At 39.3% G+C, this 17,920-nt stretch overlaps 2 protein-coding genes across 2 annotated transcripts; both read left to right on the plus strand.

Moving 5' to 3' along the window:
* The first annotated feature begins 398 nt into the window (after nucleotides 1-398).
* LOC103143742 (cell division cycle 37, HSP90 cochaperone) lies at nucleotides 399-5,664 on the plus strand. Its single transcript, XM_007560388.2, has 8 exons — nucleotides 399-773; nucleotides 998-1,279; nucleotides 2,635-2,740; nucleotides 2,842-2,957; nucleotides 3,157-3,279; nucleotides 4,102-4,284; nucleotides 4,387-4,458; nucleotides 4,546-5,664. Exons 1-8 carry the CDS (start codon nucleotides 666-668, stop codon nucleotides 4,681-4,683), a joined length of 1,128 nt encoding a protein of 375 aa, XP_007560450.1. The 5' UTR covers nucleotides 399-665; the 3' UTR covers nucleotides 4,684-5,664.
* Nucleotides 5,665-6,506: 842 nt separating this feature from the next.
* tyk2 (tyrosine kinase 2) lies at nucleotides 6,507-17,016 on the plus strand. Its single transcript, XM_007560389.2, has 24 exons — nucleotides 6,507-6,664; nucleotides 7,119-7,310; nucleotides 7,402-7,525; nucleotides 7,617-7,752; nucleotides 7,845-7,999; nucleotides 8,115-8,490; nucleotides 8,600-8,770; nucleotides 10,146-10,303; nucleotides 10,386-10,503; nucleotides 10,618-10,801; nucleotides 10,891-11,009; nucleotides 11,100-11,255; nucleotides 11,346-11,433; nucleotides 11,649-11,776; nucleotides 12,143-12,278; nucleotides 12,642-12,793; nucleotides 12,882-13,032; nucleotides 13,122-13,213; nucleotides 13,287-13,476; nucleotides 13,719-13,837; nucleotides 14,465-14,637; nucleotides 14,714-14,831; nucleotides 14,939-15,049; nucleotides 16,458-17,016. The coding sequence occupies exons 2-24, from the start codon at nucleotides 7,133-7,135 to the stop codon at nucleotides 16,590-16,592; spliced, it is 3,468 nt and encodes a 1,155-aa protein (XP_007560451.1). The 5' UTR covers nucleotides 6,507-6,664; nucleotides 7,119-7,132; the 3' UTR covers nucleotides 16,593-17,016.
* The last annotated feature ends 904 nt before the right edge of the window (nucleotides 17,017-17,920 follow it).

The following is a 17,920-nucleotide window of genomic DNA, read 5'->3' on the forward strand; positions in this document are numbered from 1 at the left end:
AACTATATAAATAGGCTTATGTCTGTTTATTTATTATAATTATTTTATTTTTATTATATTAATTCTATTTAAGAACTGGATTGTTAAACTAAATTCCATTTTTAAATAATGTATTGAAAACAGTTTTGGTACGGCTTTATAACAAATAATATCTGCTTTAACTTAAACATTAATGAGTTAAAAGCAAGTTATGATTAACTAAAACTTGTTTTATGAGCTCATCTTTTGTAAACGACCTAAAATCTTTCTGCAACTCTAAAAGCTCTGCCGCAAGTTTTTTTTATATACCCCTTTTTGACAAAACAATAATAAAAAAAAAAATCACAATTTTGTCTCTACCTTTTGTTCCGAATGTGTTCTCCTCTGAGACGCCATACCTTACGTGCATCTGACGGCCGACGTGATGACGTAGGGCGGAAACTTGCAGGAGCGATTCTTTCTAGAATTCTGTAGCTACATCTAGCTAGTAGTCGCTAGGGAGGTCCAACTGTGTTTGCTCTGGGAAAAAAAACTGTCTGTTTCAGCCAACTCACATTACTGAGACGTGCCTCCACATCGATATTTTTTGCTGCAGAATTACATTTTCTAGTCAAGTTTGTTTAACCTTCCAACTTATCCGACTTGTAGGAGGCTAACTTGGTTAGCTTCGTGTTGTAGCTGGCAGGATGTCCAGGATAGACTACAGCGTGTGGGACCACATTGAGGTCTCAGATGATGAAGATGATACCCACCCTAACATCGACACACCGAGCCTCTTTAGATGGAGACACCAGGTACAGTTGAAACTCAACTTAGCCTGAAGTAGTTAATATAATAATGTTGATAATCTTACTTCTCTGGCCAGGCTGCACATACATTCTGTTGTCTTGCTCCTCACAAATCACCGTTACTTATTTCAGCCAGGCTTAAGTATTTAGCCTATGTTGGTTTTGTTGCAAATCTATGAAAATGGGTGACTGTGCTGGGTGAAGATAAAACTTTTATTTATGACTTTCAGGCTCGTGTGGAGAGAATGGAAGAGTTTCAGAGTAAAGGTGAAGAAATCAACAAGAGTCTAATGGAGTGTCGGCGTAAGCTGGCAGAGACGCAGAAGAAACTGCAGGAGCTGAGCGTCGCCTCGTCGGATGATGCCAAAACAGAGCTGAACAAAGTCCAGGCGGAGGAGAAGAAATTAAAGAAAGAGGAACGGGACTGGTCGAAGAAGATGGAAGAACACAGAAGAGAGGAGAAGAAGATGCCCTGGAATGTGGACACGCTCAGCAGAGATGGTTTCAGCAAGGTGACACAGATCAGCATTGCTACTTTAAGCAACACGTGATTTTCAGCAGCAATTTCCCAGAATCTGATGTTTTTATGGGTTTATTTTATCCTCATTGATTGAAAAATCTGAACACTCTAACAATTTACTTAGTAAAACTGTCTTTATGTCCTTTGTACTGGTAGATGTCAGGTGTAAATAATAGTGCAACTTCTTTAAATTGGTCTCCATTTTTAATACATAATTTATTGTGCTGCTCAAAATTTAGCATGATTCTCGTTGATTTTTATTTTTCAGTGTTTCCTTTATATTCTAAAGAAAGACATTCACAATATCAGTGTATTAATAAATGATAATAACATTTATGTAGTTTGTTTTTATAACAAAACATGATTTTTCTACTTTTTCGTGGTAAAACACTACTGTTCTGTGATTTTTGACCTATTTTCAATATCCAGGTCATGTGGATCTTTAAAATTGTGATTTTTGCTAATTTAATTTTACTTTAAGAACTGTTGTACAGCATTCAAAATACTTATCTCTGCCCCTCCTTTAAGGAATGCTTATTAATCATTGTTTTTAGGAGCAGAGGCATTGCCACACTTTTTGTCAAACAAAGACAAAATTATTTAGAGTTTCTGCTTTGTCTGGCTTTAACACTTTATATGTAATCAGCATTGCTAACTATGAATAGGAGTCTCTATGTCCTTCCTAGGGAATGTAAATTTTTACCTTAATTTGATATGTTCTCAAAGGCTGCCAATATTTCTCATATTTCAGCTTTTCTGTTGTCTACTGAAATTGATCTGCAGGTCAGTTTCCTCCTTTGACAATTTACCAAAATGTTTCCTCGGTCTGTCGAGATGACGGCCAATGGCTGGCGACTCATTTTTTGTATGCTGGAAAGACGAGTGTGAAATGGTCCAAACGCAAAGCACAAGACAGCAAAGGAGCTAATCAGCCAGCAACTACCAAAATCTAATGCTATGTTGCAGCAGCCTGAACGAAAACCAGACTTACTGAAAATGCGCTTTGCTTTTAATTATCTTCTTGCATCTACTTTTAGCCTCTTCTGTCTTTGTTTCTAAACACCCCATTGACCAAAAAAAAAAAACATCTGGCTCTGAGTCAACTCCCTTCAGTAAGACAACTCAACCCTGGGTATCTTTAACAGTAGGAATATTTTTAGTTTAAAGGAGTGATTTGTGAGATAAAAGATGTTCTAGATGTCATTTGCGCACTAAAACTTTCACCACTGACCGGAATAATTATAGATTATGGATAGTATCTTTAATTTCCAGCTGTTCAAACACTAATGAGTGAATAATTGCTTATTTATTTTTTTTTGTTTTGTTTTGTTTTTGCATCCTTGACAGAGTATCGTTAATGTCAAACCTGAGGTTGGACAAGAAACCGAAGAGGAGAAGGAGCAAAAGCACAAAACCTTTGTGGAGAAGTATGAGAAGCAGATCAAACATTTTGGTAAGGGCCACTGACAACCATCAAGTCATTTTGTCTGCATAAATGTATTCCTTGTTACAGATTGGAAGTACAGATGTTTATTTGCTACTGTCTTATTTTAGGGATGTTGCGGCGTTGGGACGACAGCCAGAAGTACCTCTCTGACAATCCTTACCTTGTATGCGAAGAAACTGCCAATTATCTTGTCATCATGTGCATTGATCTTGAAGTGGAAGAGGTAAGCATTTTTTCTTTTTCCACACTTATCCACATTGCTATTATTGAATTGTGTTTCACTCTCAATTCGGTAATGGCAATGGTGATTTAAATGTAAATAAGATGTTGTTTAGGGTGTCATTCAGTAATGCCCTTCCTTTTTCCCCCCACGCTGTTATCCCCACATGACTCTATTCCAAGTATGCGTTCTTCTTTTGTAGAAACATGCACTGATGGAGCAAGTGGCTCATCAGACCATAGTGATGCAGTTCATACTTGAGTTGGCAAAAAGCTTGAAAGTGGATCCCCGTGGCTGCTTCCGTCAATTTTTTTCCAAGATTAAGGTAAGTAGGCGGTTTTGTTTAACCAATAAAAAAATAAATAAAAAAAACACTGATCATTTAAAGCTGCACGCTAAATGCTAATCAGAAGATACTGTCACTGAAAAGTGACAATTTTTTTTTACATAAAGAACGATTGCAGACCCACTAATGTTTGGGGTTTTTGCATTTAGAATATTTCTTTATGTTTCGTGAAGGTTTTTCAGTTTATTCTTTAAATTTTGGATTTCTTCATCGCTCATTTTCAGTCTCTCTCACAGCTGATTAACATTAGGGATACCCTGATATGAAAATTTGGGCCGATATTGATATGAATGTTTTTTATGGCTAACCTATATTTACCTATATTTTATATATTATCTATGTATATTTCACTGCTCTCTCAACACCTTGAAAAAAAAATCACACTACTGACTTCAAAGCGTAAAGAAGTCAAACTTAAAACAAATCTATAGATCTATAGATATAATCTGTAGATATCTGAAATATTTCAGCATTGGAGCAATTTATCAACCTTAAGATGATTCCATCTATCTGAAAATGGTAATAATTAGATGTGAAGAAACATCAAACGTCTAAAGAGCAAACTTTCAAAGCGTTCAAAAAATGATTTCTGGAATGTCTGGTTCTTTGGGGAACAAATATGAAACGAACAAATGCAGAAGCAAGACTTTTGAACATCGGTGTGCAGTTTAACTCCTCTAGTTTTTAAACTAAACTGATTAAGTTTCCTGTATTCTTCTCAAAGATTCAGTCAAAATTCCTGATAGTAAATGTGCAGGAAAACATTAAAACCCAGTCTTTGTGTTGTATGCGTCCAACCAGACGGCCGATCAGCAGTACCAGGATGCATTTAACGACGAGCTCGAGTCGTTCAAGGAGCGAGTTAGAGGAAGGGCAAAGATCCGCATAGAGAAGGCCATGAAGGAACTGGAAGAAGAAGAGCGACAGAAGCGCCTGGGACCCGGCGGACTCGATCCCGTTGAAGTCTATGAATCTCTGCCAGCAGTAAGTTCACCGTTCACCAGCGACCCCGTTAGTCTTGTCCATATTTGCTTTTGCTTTTTAGAGTAAATTCTTGAGGTTTGTATGGCATGTTGACAATTGCAGGAAATGCAGAAATGCTTCGATGATAAAGACATCCAAATGTTACAAGAAGTCATCAGCAAAATGGACCCAACGGTAAGTTATTTTATTTTTAATCAGTTGTCTTTCCGAGAATTAGGTTTGCATTTTGACAAGCTCTGGTTTACATTCACGTAATTTCAGGAGGCCAAACAGCACATGAAGAGATGCATCGACTCTGGGCTCTGGGTCCCTAACGCCAAGGTGGATGTGGAAGGAAAAGATGAGGAACCCACCTATGAAGAGGTGAAACAGGAGCAAGAAGAAACAAAGAAGGAATGACCAGATTGGCCCAACTGATTTGTTTTCCTTTTTTGTTTTTTGTTTTTGTTTAGTTTTTTTTTTTGCAAATATGCTCACCCACTGTATTGCAACTCCCATTATGTGTACGATTAGTTCACAGATGAATGAAATAACTTCTTTGAAAATGTTTTGCTGAGATCTATGGGAAGAATGTTCACGTACCAACACGACCTGGGGGCATCAGTGACCCCACCTGGACATGAAAATGTTGATTGTGCTAAAAGTCATCACTGAAGCTGTGTCCTTTCATTTATTTGTACACACGTGTGTAAGTATCATCCAACATGTCTGTTTTCTTTCTGCCGGTGTAGAGTGCAGACTTTTCTGTGCTTTTTTTTTTGTTTTTTTTTTTTAATGCAAGAGTTTTGTTTTAGCTTATACACATAATTGGACATTTTCTACTACCTTCTTGGACTAAATGTTAAACTGTCCTCTTATCTCAGACTTTGTGTCAGTGTATGCGTTGTAATTTGAAAATACACTTAAAATGGAAGTTGAAAGGAAGACAGCAAAGCATCTTGTAGAAGTGTAAGGAAAAAAGATGTTTCGTCTACAGAAAAATATGGTCATGCAACAAATAAATTGGTGATTCTTCTTGGCCTCAAATAGAATTACAGCCAGTGTTCTCACAATGTTTTTGCTTATGCCTCTGCTCAATGTAGCCAAAATATAAACGTGCGCTTCTCAAGGTTCACTCTTTTTCCCAATGTCTTGAGAATAGTTGAAAAAGATGAAACGAGCTCATTCAGTCCAAAGACCTGCCTTTGGCTTTTATCAGATCATGTGGCACTGTGACTGGGTTCTCAACTCGTACTCGTGCTTTTGTTATGACAACTAGACTACTCGGACATTTGCATGTTGTAGCTGATGGTTCAAAACACTCTTATGTTTATGTTGGCTTAGTCATACAAAAACATTTATTGATTTTACTGTAAGCGATTAAATAAAATGAATCCTCGTGGAAAATGTGGGCTGTTTTCCTCCGGTAGTGTCGGGGTGAGGAGGTAAGTTGTTTATAGTGAGTGAGTGGAAAAACCTGACTGAAACACCCGAACCTATAATTAGCTTCTGCCAAGCAACATAATACTGCATCAAAATTTACCATCATAATCTTAGAGTGCTGTTAGGCTTTCAGAATAGGTGGGCAATGAACTGCATGGATGACAGACGGCGTAAACAAAAAGGTGTAGAAACTGGAAGCTTAACTGAAACGGTTGGTGCTTAGTGGGAGGCTTTTTGGAGCTGGTTGAGTTTTTATCAGGAGGAATGATCTGTTTGGTTGAAGCAGTTAAGATAAGGTACAACATGCAAGTACAGAAATGCATAAGGATGTACTCAAAGCAAAAACACATCTAGTTTCTCCCACAGATGATTACAATTATTAGGATGAGTAGTTTCAAATTGAGTTTCCCTTGCATGTTATTCAAAGAGATCCCAAATACGGAAAGCATTGTATTTTTTACAACATAGGGTTCATTACCCCTCTACGTCATTAATGTGTTTTTGTTAGTCTTTTTAGCTAATAGTTATTAGAGTGTATTTGTAGCAGTATTAGCATTTATTTATAGTAGTACAATACATGCATTATTATGCATTAACTTAGGTTTTACAACAATAATAATGAATGAACAGATTTATAGCTAAATATTCAAATACATTTGTATGAAATCGCCTTCAACTCGGTGATTTTAGGGTCTTTACTTGTGCAACGGAGCGTCGCGTAGGCTAAGTGCATGAAGGGACCTGCCCACTAACGCAGCCGGTGGAGGGAGTGGTCACGTTGTTTTCGGGAAGCAGAGTCCTGTCGCAACTCTCTCACAGTTCACAAGAAACAGAGAGAGAGAGAGAGAGAAAGTGGTGAAGGGGAAATAACGCTCCGTAAACAATGAAGCCGAACCGACGGTTCATAACCCTGGGCTTCTTCTAAAATACCGCATTCTGAACGAGCTCGACGTTGACGGTAATATTTCTCCACGTTTCTGAAGTGAACGGATAAATTTCAGCCACGACGATGTTTATAAACATGTAGGCTAATGTATTTCCTTGTTATGACACCGGATGAATTGTAACGAGTTCTCGCTTTGGGTCGCTCTTGTGACTTGCCCTTATTATATACCCTTGTTACTTTTATAACAATTTTGTGGCGTATTTCCTTTTAAGGCTGTATTTGTGGCGTAAATTGTAAGTTTGACAAGTTGTAATCCCGGAAGGCCTTAAAGAAAGCATAACCAGGTCGTTTTACTAAAGTTATATGATTGTTTTGTTTCATTTTTCTAGCTATGAGTTTAATAATCATAATATTCAAGTAAATAAATAGAGCTTACTAATTTAAAGCTATCGCAGTTCGCCTTACTTCCGTATGTCTACGTGACTGCAGATGAGTCACTAACCATTTGATCTTGTCTTTCTGCCAGTGTTCTTGTCCAACATGCCTAGAAAAGCAGGTTGTTTCAAACCAGGAAAGTTCCCAGGCCCAAATGAGACCCCTCAGTCTCATGGCATCCATGTCTACCTTTTCTGGACTAAAGGCGGGGAGAGGTATCTGTCTCATACCAGTGGAGATGTCACAGCAGAGGGCCTGTGCATCTCAGCTGCAGAAGCAGTAGGTGAGAATGACAGCTGGCCTCAAACACCAAAATGGAGGATTTTCTTTTTTTTATTTTGTTCTGGGTGTAACCTCAAGGTCTCTCCCCATAGGGATAACACCACTGTGTCATGTCTTATTCGCGTTGTACAACCCAAAAACAAAATACTGGTACAGTCCGAACCATGTTTTCAGTCCAGATGAGAACTCCAGTGAAGTGGTTCACTACTGCATGAGGTTAGTCTGCATTTGCATAACGCTTTGCATGGATTACTGCTTAAACACAGTAAGGGTATTAATGTAAGCGGCCTGTTTTGTTTATGTCCAGGTTTTACTTTCGCAATTGGCACGGACTCAATGAAAAGGAACCAACTGTGTCCCGCCACACCCTCAAATCTGGGACAGATAACAACACAGGTTCCCCTCTTCTTGACATTACATCTTTGGAGTATCTGTTTGCCCAGGTATGTGACATACACCTGCTTCTGTTGAGTGAATGCTGCTTATTTTCTTTACGCAAGTGACACGACCTCTGCTTCTTTTGTCTCCAATGTAGGCAAAGCATGAATTTGTGAACAATGTGGAAGAGCCAAAATCTGATGAGGAAAGCAATCGTTTCAAAAACGAGAGCTTGGGTATGGCTGTGCTCCACCTGTCACACCTCGCAATGCAAAAGGGGTTGAACTTACAAGACGTTGCTGGAAAAACTGGGTAATTACTACACAATGCTATGTTCCTATGTAATTGTTCTAACGATAGAAGCATTTTAACAGGTTAGTGCTGCTGTGACACGTGTGTCTTTATTTGGCTCTGTTTTTACCTTCAGCTTCCAGAACTGCATTCCAAGAACATTTGCGGAGAACATTTCCAGAGACAACTTCCTGACTAAAATCAGGATCCGCCGTGTGTTTACTGAATTTGTGCAGACCTTCCAGCAGCACACTGTAGACAAGGGGCAGCTGGGTGCCCATGAAATCATGTACAAATACATCTCCACCCTTGAAAACCTGGTTCCAAGTTTCGGAACAGAGACTTTCTCTGTAACTCGCCTGCAGCTGACGGAGGACGGGGATGAAAGCATCTCCTACTCCATCAACGAAAGCGATGGTGATTCAAAGAAGGGCTTCAGAGCGCCGTTCACCCATGAAATTATGGTGTCTGGCACTAAGGGGATTCAGTTTAGAACGCTGAAAACTCAAAAGGTTTGTCCGCACACTAGATGATTTAACATTCAAATTCTGTAACATGTCCTTCCCATTATGTGGACGTTTCATTCTCTGCATTCATGTTTTTCTTGCTTCCTGAGTCTAGGCAGAGGAAAACTCTTACCACAGGGGCAGCTATGTGAACGAGAAAACACCAAAACAGTCCACGTCAAATCCTCCTGATAAATGGACCTTCTTCTGTGATTTCCGCGAAATAATTCACATCGCCATTACTGAAGCTAATGTGTGCATTAGCACTCAGAACAGTCACTGCATGGTGAGAGTACTTTTTATCCTTCTGTGTGCCTTCTACTAATGCAATATGTACATGTGATGCATCACTAATGTTGATTTAGTTTAGTCATCTTGGCAGATTATTCGGCTTTTTAAAAGTTGGAGTTCATTGTGTGGTTACATACGCCACCCAGTAGTATTTCCACACATGGTAAATATCTGTGAGAAAAAAAAAAAAAGCCTTAAAATAAATGTGCACCTTAATGCAGTAGCTCCAATCTCACACTGATAATGTGAAGAATTGATGGTTCCATTAACTTTAAGACGATTGGAGGAGAAAGAGGCCTACAGCATAATAGTCTTCATTTGACCGAACAGTTGAGATCAGGTGGTTTTCCACATATTCATCCTTTACTTTATAACATATCCAAAAAATCTTAATCTTAGTCTCATTTGATGAAAGCCCAGGGATCACTCCTTTCCAGAAGTGTTTAACAACGAGGGGCTTTTCCTGGCATGCTTCCCATACAGATAGCATCTTACGGTTGTCTTAAAGGCTTATTGACCCCAAGTTGGTCCTCCTAATTGCAATTTTCACCTTTGGAGAGTTCAATTATGACTCTAGCTATACGTGTACAGTTCAAATTTAGATTTGAAGATTTTTCTTTTTTAATTTTATCAACATATTTATCCTCACTGAAAGTAATATTAACCATTTGAAGTTGCCCAACAAAAGTTCTGACTTGATTGTGAAACTGTGAAGGAAGCAAAAGATTAGGGCGATAGCAAGGAGGTTTCAGTCTTACAGACTTGGAGCTTGTAGTAACCAAAGATAAACTGTCAAAATATAGGTGGAAACATGCAAAAAGCTGAAAGGTACCATCTTATATGTCATAGTTAGTTCAATGTAAATGAAAACAATTTATTTTTACTCCACAATTATTACTCATTTTACATGGTGAGAGATGCTTGTCTCTCACCATGTAAAAGGTGAATGAAAACAAATTAAATCGTTCAGAGGTATGAATAACTCATGTTTAAGTGAGCCGTTTTCTCTACTGCCATCACCCTATTTATGAAGATCAATTCAGATCCCACTGGACGGCATGCTTTCTTGCCTTTGCCATTTTGAAGAGGGGGTCACATAGTATTTATACCTCAGAGAAACAGGAAGACAAAGATCTTCATCGTAGATTTAAATAATCAGTTTTTGAAAAAGTAAAGCATAAATTACAAAAGTGTGTCAGCTACTTTGCTGTTGAGGAATCGTTACCAGAGGTGCTTCATTTGTTTTATAAGTGTGTGACTAAGTACTCTGGGGTTACTTTTTGCTTTGGGCTTTCTGTTAGGTTTTAAACCGTTGTCTCCAGGTGGAAGCGTAGTTTGCAAGCCATTGGTGTTTCTGTGTGTATATGTAGGAGGTACAGATGAACTCCAGCCAGGAGGCCCGTTCCTTCATCTCCCTGCTAGATGGATACTATCGGCTGACTGCAGACGCCCACCACTATCTTTGTCATGAAGTGGCTCCCCCAAGGGTGGTGTTGAGTGAAGCAAATATGTTGCACGGACCTATGCAGTGAGTTCTGTACTCTAATCCTGGCATAGTCGGACACAAACAGGTTATAAAGACGAGGTTATATCATGCGGTGTGCTTGCAGTGAGGACTTTGTGTTACACAAGCTGAAAAGGGAGGCAGGAGAGGAGGGAGCCTTCCTCGTCCGCTGGAGTGCCCTCGACTATCACCGCATCATCCTTGCTGTGCTAAACAGAAACGAGGTAAGTCGACACCCACGCTCGTCTCTGGGAATTATTGCAGTGCAGCGAGGCTCATAATTTTCAGATTCAGTATTTACACCTTTTTTTATTTATTTTTCATTTTTTTATATACAGAATGGTTCAAAATCATGCCACAAGCAGTTTCGCATCCAGCAGAAGGGCTCGGTGTTCTGCATGGAAGGCTGGGATAAAGAGTTCTCCAGCGTGAAGGAGCTCACAGATAACCTCAAAACCTACGTGCTCAAGTCCGGGTCGGACAACTTTACCGTCAGGAAATGCTGTTTACCGAGACAAGCGGGTTTGTAATTTAGATGTCCAGAAATGTTGTTCTGTACATCATGTGACCGACTCCACAAGAAACGTGACATTGTGGTTTTTGCTTCGCAGAAATATCTAATCTGCTGGTGAAGAGGCAAGGCATTGACAAACGCAGCTACTCTGACTGCTTGACCCTGAACCTGACAGAGCTTCGCTTTCACCAGATCAAAGACAAGGAGATAAAACAGGTGACCGTACTTTTTCCACATGCATATTAAAGCAGGCTGAACATTCCCTGTTGTTTTTCTGATCAGACATGCTTTTGTGTTCACCTGCAGGAACATCATTTGGGCCGCGGCACAAGAACTAACATTTACTTAGGAGAGTTAATGTTGCGGGAAGCAGACAATGGGTTTAACAACAACTTCTCCAAAAACAAAGGCATCAGGGTTGTTCTCAAAATCCTAGAGGAAAGCCATAAAGACATTGCTCTAGTAAGCTATGTGATATTTTGCATACATGCATCAAATTTTTTGTGTTTTTTGAGCCTGTGTTTTAAACTACTGTTCTCTTTTCTGTCTTAGGCCTTTTTTGAAACAGCAAGCCTCATGAGCCAGGTATCCCACAGTCACCTGGTGTTTGTGCACGGTGTGTCTGTCAAAGGATCTGAAAGTAAGGGCAACCACAGTTCTGTGCTGAGTTCTTCTTTTAACGACTTCCTCATTTGTGTACCTGTTCTACTTCCATAGGCAAATCTTTAAATCCAACACCACAGTGAATGCAAAACTGCACTCAGTCTGTTCTATTTTAAAGATAATTTGACTTTGCTTGCATTTTTGTTGCATCATAACAAGCTAGACTTCTTCAACGTGTTTTTGCCTAAACAGACATCATGGTGGAGGAATACCTGGAGTGCGGCCCACTTGATGTTTTTCTCCGCAGAGAACAAAATTCCATCACCGCTCAGTGGAAATTCGTTGTATCCCTGCAGCTTGCAAGGGCTCTCAATTATCTTGTGAGTTCAGACACCTTTCTGTTGGTCTAATTGTGTGTTTGTGTAACTTTAATTATTACTGATATGCAAGTAGTCTTACACAAACAAACCGGGGCACAGAATAAGTGACTGAACCTGTCTAACTGAACTTTAGTAGCTGTGTTGAGACAAGAAATGTTGAAATATTCTCTCAAACATTTTAAAATCATTTATGCAAGTTGTGTGTTTCCTCCGTTCATATAACTGTATATTTAGAGCTTAATTTGCCTGTTTAAAAAAAAAAAATGTCTAAACTGATTTTAAATCAAACAAATCAGACAAAAAACAGTAAACTGCAGGTAAAAAGTGATGACTTGTACCTTTTTTTTTTCTTTTTTTTTACACTAGGAGACAAAACGACTTGTTCATGGAAATGTTTGTGCCAAGAATGTTCTGGTTGCACGGGGAGGTTTGGAACCTGGAACTTCTCCTTTCATCAAGCTGAGTGATCCTGGAATTGCGCTGAATGTCCTCTCACGAGAAGGTATTATTTGGTAAAAGACTGAACATAACCAACGACAGATGTTTTCTAACTTTGAAGTGCTTCAGTCACTTCAGTCAGATTAAGGAAACCGGAAAGTTTGACTACACCACTGCCTGTGTTTCGCTTCCTGTTGTCTTTCCATCATTACTCTGTGGTATATATAAGGCTGTTGTCAAAAAAAACCCCCACCAAACCTAGTTGTGTTTTCAACTACTCTGTGGTAAACAAGCATGTTTGATCCAGAATTACTACAAAGCAAAAATATTTGCAAATATTCACTTTGTTTCCTTAAGTAATAGATCAAGATTAATGTTGATCGCTTTTCATGTGGAGCTTTATCATGACTTCTTTTCCATGTTGCAGAACGTTTGGATCGGATACCCTGGATCGCTCCAGAGTGCATTGACAGTGGCGCTCCTATTGAGAGTACTGCAGATCAGTGGAGTTTTGGCGTCACGCTGCTTGAAATCTTCAACAATGCTAATCTTCCAATGAGCAACTGCACGTTGCCTGAGGTAGGTGCATGCTGAAACTTTAAACTTTGGCTTCGCTAACTTTCTAGAGTTCTGCATGTTGTCCTTTTCACCGTCCTCTACCCAACAGAAAGAGCGTTTTTACCAGACGAAGGGCCGTCTCGCAAACCCATCCTCCGAGGAACTGGCCAGGTTCATCAGCATGTGTTTGACATATGAGCCAAATGAGAGGCCTACATTTCAAACCATCCTCAGAGAACTCACAAAACTCATTCAGATGAGTGAGTATTAGCCTGCATGCCTTACTTTTGAAGTTTGGTTTGATACGCTGTTGTGCAATTACCTAAAAGAGTTTATTTTATTCTTGCAGATCCTGATATATCCCCGGTTGACACTCTCCCACCCATGGACCCCAGCGTGTTCCAAAAGCGCTACCTGAGGAAGATGAGAGACTTGGGGGAGGTGAGCTCCAGAAGCCACACTTTTCTGCTCCCATGTGTTAAGAAAGTGATAATTCACATTGCTCTGTCTGCAGGGACATTTTGGTAAAGTCACTCTGTACCAGTATGACCCGTCCAGCGATGGGACAGGAGAGTTTGTGGCAGTAAAATCGCTGAAGCAAGAGAACGGAAATGCACCTCAGGGCTGGATGAAGGAAATTGAAATCCTGAAGTCTCTCTATCATTCCAACATCGTGAAGTACAAGGGCTTATGCACTGAAGCCGGTAAGCCCTAAGACATCATCTGTCCACTTTAAATACGTTTGTTCAGCTCGACAGTTCCCTGTTAACGGGAGATTTTGATTTGCATTCAGTAATTGAAAATCTATACTAAGCACACCACAGCTTTTGTTGAATGGCAATATTTTAAGCTTTCAGCTCTCAGCCTGCTGAGCATTAGTTCAGGTCATCATGTTGAATGTAATAAAATGGCAAGATAAGAACACTGCTGCATCGTGCACTCACAGGACGACAAGAGGTCCAGCTCATAATGGAATACGTTCCTCAGGGGAGTCTGCGAGAGTATCTTCCCAAACATAGAACCAGTTCGACCAAGTGCCTCATGTTTGCTCAGCAGATCTGTCAGGTGAGTTTCAGCGATTGAGTATTTAGTGCTTGTACGGTAGTTTACAGTGCTTTGGAAAAATATTCATACCTCTTAAGCTTTTATCATGTTTTCTCATGGTGAATTTGACCAGAGTTTTATCAAATAGGGCAGAGGTTCCCAAACTGTGGGGCGCGCCACCTAAGGGGGGCGCCGTGCCATTGCAGGGGGGGCACGGGAAGCCGTCTGGATGAAAAAAAAAACAAAAGCATGAACGCTATATGCGCTGGGTTTTTACATTAGAATGGCCAACTCTCTGTTATTTCTATGTCAATTTGATACAGTAGAGGCTTCCACACTTCCCATATCTGTGTCCTCTGTCACTTTTATCAGCAGTTAAAACGGTTTAATCCGTTGTTAATATGCCGTAACCTGTTTTTCCGAGCCGTTGGAGGCTGCAAAAGACTTTGGACTGGAGCAGTGGCTCACTTTCGAACATTAGCATACAGCCAGGGCTGAAATAGAATGATTTAGATCCAGGAGTGTTGACTACTGATATGACTTAAAGATGGACAATTCAACTTAGATGTATCAAAATGGTAGAGATATACTCACAAAAAAAACCCTGGAAGTATAATTTTACAAAACGTATTATACGATGTGTTCCAGGGGATGGACTACTTGCACTCAAAGCGCTATGTGCATCGAGATCTTGCTGCTCGAAATGTTTTGGTGGAAAACCAAAACGTTGTAAAGATCGGAGACTTTGGCCTGACAAAGTACATCCCAGAAGGAGAAATCTACTATCGGGTTCGTGAGGACGGAGACAGTCCTGTCTACTGGTCAGTTCATGCACCATGTAAAAGTGATACTTTGTGTGTTTTTAGCACTTAGATTTGCATGCTTTGCACCTTGCAGGTATGCCATCGAGTGCTTGAAGGAGCTCAAATTCTCATTTGCCTCTGACGTCTGGTCGTTTGGAGTTACACTGTATGAGATCCTGACTCGCTGTGACCATCGCCAGAGTCCTCCAGCTGTATGTTATGAACGGACTCAGCTCAAACAAAATACAAGAACAGTCAGAAAAAAAATTGCATTCTGAGTCTGAAAAGAATGTCTTTTTTCCTGTGTGTGTTTTTGTAGAAGTTCATTGAAATGACAGAAGATAAGGAAGAACACATGAACGTGGTGAAACTCATAAAACTGCTGGAGAGAAATCAAAGGTTGCCTTGTCCCAGAGATTGCCCACATGAGGTAACATTAAATAACCCATAATGAAGAAATGTTATTAAGGGTGCAATAGTGTTAGTTTTTCAAAGTCATTAATATTATCACAGTTTTGTTAAAAAATATTATTATGAGCTGTCATAATTCAAAATACTTAATGTTGCACTTTCTAGCAAGCTCACAATACTAGTGCACCCAGTATTAAGGTTATTATGATCACTTAAAGCTGTGGTACTTAACTTCTATACTACAAAAACACAAAATCTAACCAAGTAATGTTTGTCTAGTTTCTAGTGCAAATACTTTAGTGCACTTCATATAAGACAAACTAGCTTAGATATATTGTTTTATTTTAAGTAAATAATTCCTTAATATTGATGAAAAAGTACTTGTTCCATTGGCAGATAAATGAACTTATAGCACAAGAAAAATTAATTGCAAGTGAAATAATCTGCAAATGGAACAAGTACCTTTTCATCATGACTCATTATGGAGACATTCACTTAAAATAAGCCTTTACATCTTGCTAAAAAGTTACTTTTAAGTTAGTTTTGTCTAATTTGAAAGAGAAATTTGCTCTAGAAACTAGACCAAAGATGCTTTTTAAGATTTAATGTTTTGCAGTGTGCAAAAAGAGTTTTTTTTTTTCACATATATGCTAATTCTGTTGCTTTGTCCTGACAGTACAATATAAGACAGTCTGTGAATAAAAATCTGGTTCCTCTGCCTCCACCCTGTAGTCCGACAGCCATCTGCAGAAATGTACCTGTCAGAAACAAACGATCAGAGGCAAGAGGGATGTCTTAGTACTCTCAATCATGGTTGTGTACTCGCTGCTCGATGTAATCAGCTCATACAATCTCAAAATTGCCGGCTTGCTGCAACTGTGCTAATGGCAGAGAAACAATTTACAGTCACTGAAAACTGTTTATGGTGGCCAGGTTTGCTTGCCTGCACATTAATGAAAGGGTACGGTGTGGGAAAGGAGGAGCAGTAGCGCAAGTGAAGGGGGGTATATGAGCAGCATGTCCACGAGCATAATTGACAGTGGTAAGACATTCCTCCTGGCTCTGAGGCTCTGATTGGTTGTTTCTAGTCGGGGGTGGTGTATTTTTGCAGATGGCAGTTGATCCACAGGGAGAAGGCAGCGGAGCTTGCAGCTGAAGCCACAGGGTTATTTGTGTTATTTTATTCTCCTTGTGATGAAAATTATTTTCAAAAAGCCTTTCTTGCAAAGTTATGGTGTGCAAAATTCGACACAGTTTAAGATCTCTGTGCTCTTTGATGATTAAAATATCCCTGCATTTTGTATTACTTGGTCTCATGAAACCAAATCTATGCCTTTGAGTACAAAAATATAACAGTTACGTGTGTCTTTTAAAAATACAGCGTTTGTTTGAGTGGTTCAGGATCTTCTTTGTTTTTCCCTTCCCAGGTGAAGCTGTTGATGGATCAGTGTTGGGATGCAAATCCTGAAAATCGGCCTACGTTCAGTAACCTCATCGAAAGGTTCGAGTCAGTACGAAAGATGTTTGACTGGTCGTTCAGTCCCATGTCTCAGATTTGCTGAGTGGAGTCAGTGAAGATCCATCAGATTAGTTGTTGATGCTCAAAGTGTAGCCATATTTCTCACTTAAAGTGTATAGTTCTTGATTCATCTATTTATAAAGATGTCTTCCTATGTTTAAAAATGTAAAGTACACACATATGCTCTGATGTCTGTAGGCAAGGTGATATAGAACAGTCTTTTGTCCTCACATAATTAAGCATCATGTTAAAAGCGGAGGCTTTGAGTGGTTAAAATAAATATCTTGTTGTTGCTATGCAGGCTTTCATTCATCAGGAAGTTGGTATTTCTGTGTTTCGTTTTTATCCTCTGTACATGTTTAAGTGTTTGTTCATTTTGCATGCAATTTTGAAAAAAAAATAGCTAGAAATCAACTAAATCCTTTTCAGTCTTTGCTTTTATTAAAGCTGAAATATATTAACTGTGACTGTTGAACTAAATTATATTACAATTTTACATTTCACTGTTGTAGGTTACAAGACAGGGAGCAGATTAACGAAGAACCAGTCTATGGCAGCCAAAAGCTCTACAGGGTGTTTTATTACAATCCCACCTGATACAGAAAAATATGTGCGCAATTAGTTACTCACTTTCTTATTTGAAGGACATGAGGACAGAAACGATTATGCATGTTCGTTACTAAGCAAAAGACTATAGCTCAGGTGGCACTGAAGAAACAAAACTGAAGGGATACCAGGCATTATTTTACTAATACTGTGGTTAAAAAAAACAAAAAAACATCCGTTCCTTAAAATTAATACTTGAGTGCATGATTTTAGCACCTTAATGCACCCTTTCTGGACTGCAAGGCCCCGTGCTGGCACAGGATTTTTCCTTCGTGCCATTTCTCTGTGTGAAGTATTTTTTTTGTCCTATTCTTCTAAAATGAAAAGAAAGAAGTTTCAGATTTCTTCTACATTGCTTTTCAGGAATTGATATCCCACTACAATCTGTGTGAAGGAAAACCCACTTTGGATAAAGACAGTACTGTTGGAAAGTGCACACAACCTTAACAAAACACAATACTTTATGTTAAAAACAAGATATCTATCATTCCTCTTTTTCATCACAGCATTGCGGTATTCATTTTCAATGCAACCAGTTGCAGTCTCAAACAATGGAAAAAGTAGAAACTTTTCTCTGTAGTGTTAACCTGGTTCTCCTGCTGTGGAACAGGTCAGTACGACCCTGTGAGGTGAAACAGTGGGAGCTTTCTGAACTCTCAGCCACTAATTGAAGGATTTTTGTTGTCGTTTGTGAATGTCTGTCGGTTCATCCACCTGCCATGAGCCACAAAAAATGTATTTTATGGTTTTCTTCACGCTTTTGAA

The sequence above is a fragment of the Poecilia formosa genome, unplaced genomic scaffold, assembly GCF_000485575.1.
Source record: "Poecilia formosa unplaced genomic scaffold, Poecilia_formosa-5.1.2 Scaffold115, whole genome shotgun sequence".
Taxonomy (NCBI): Eukaryota; Metazoa; Chordata; class Actinopteri; order Cyprinodontiformes; family Poeciliidae; genus Poecilia; species Poecilia formosa.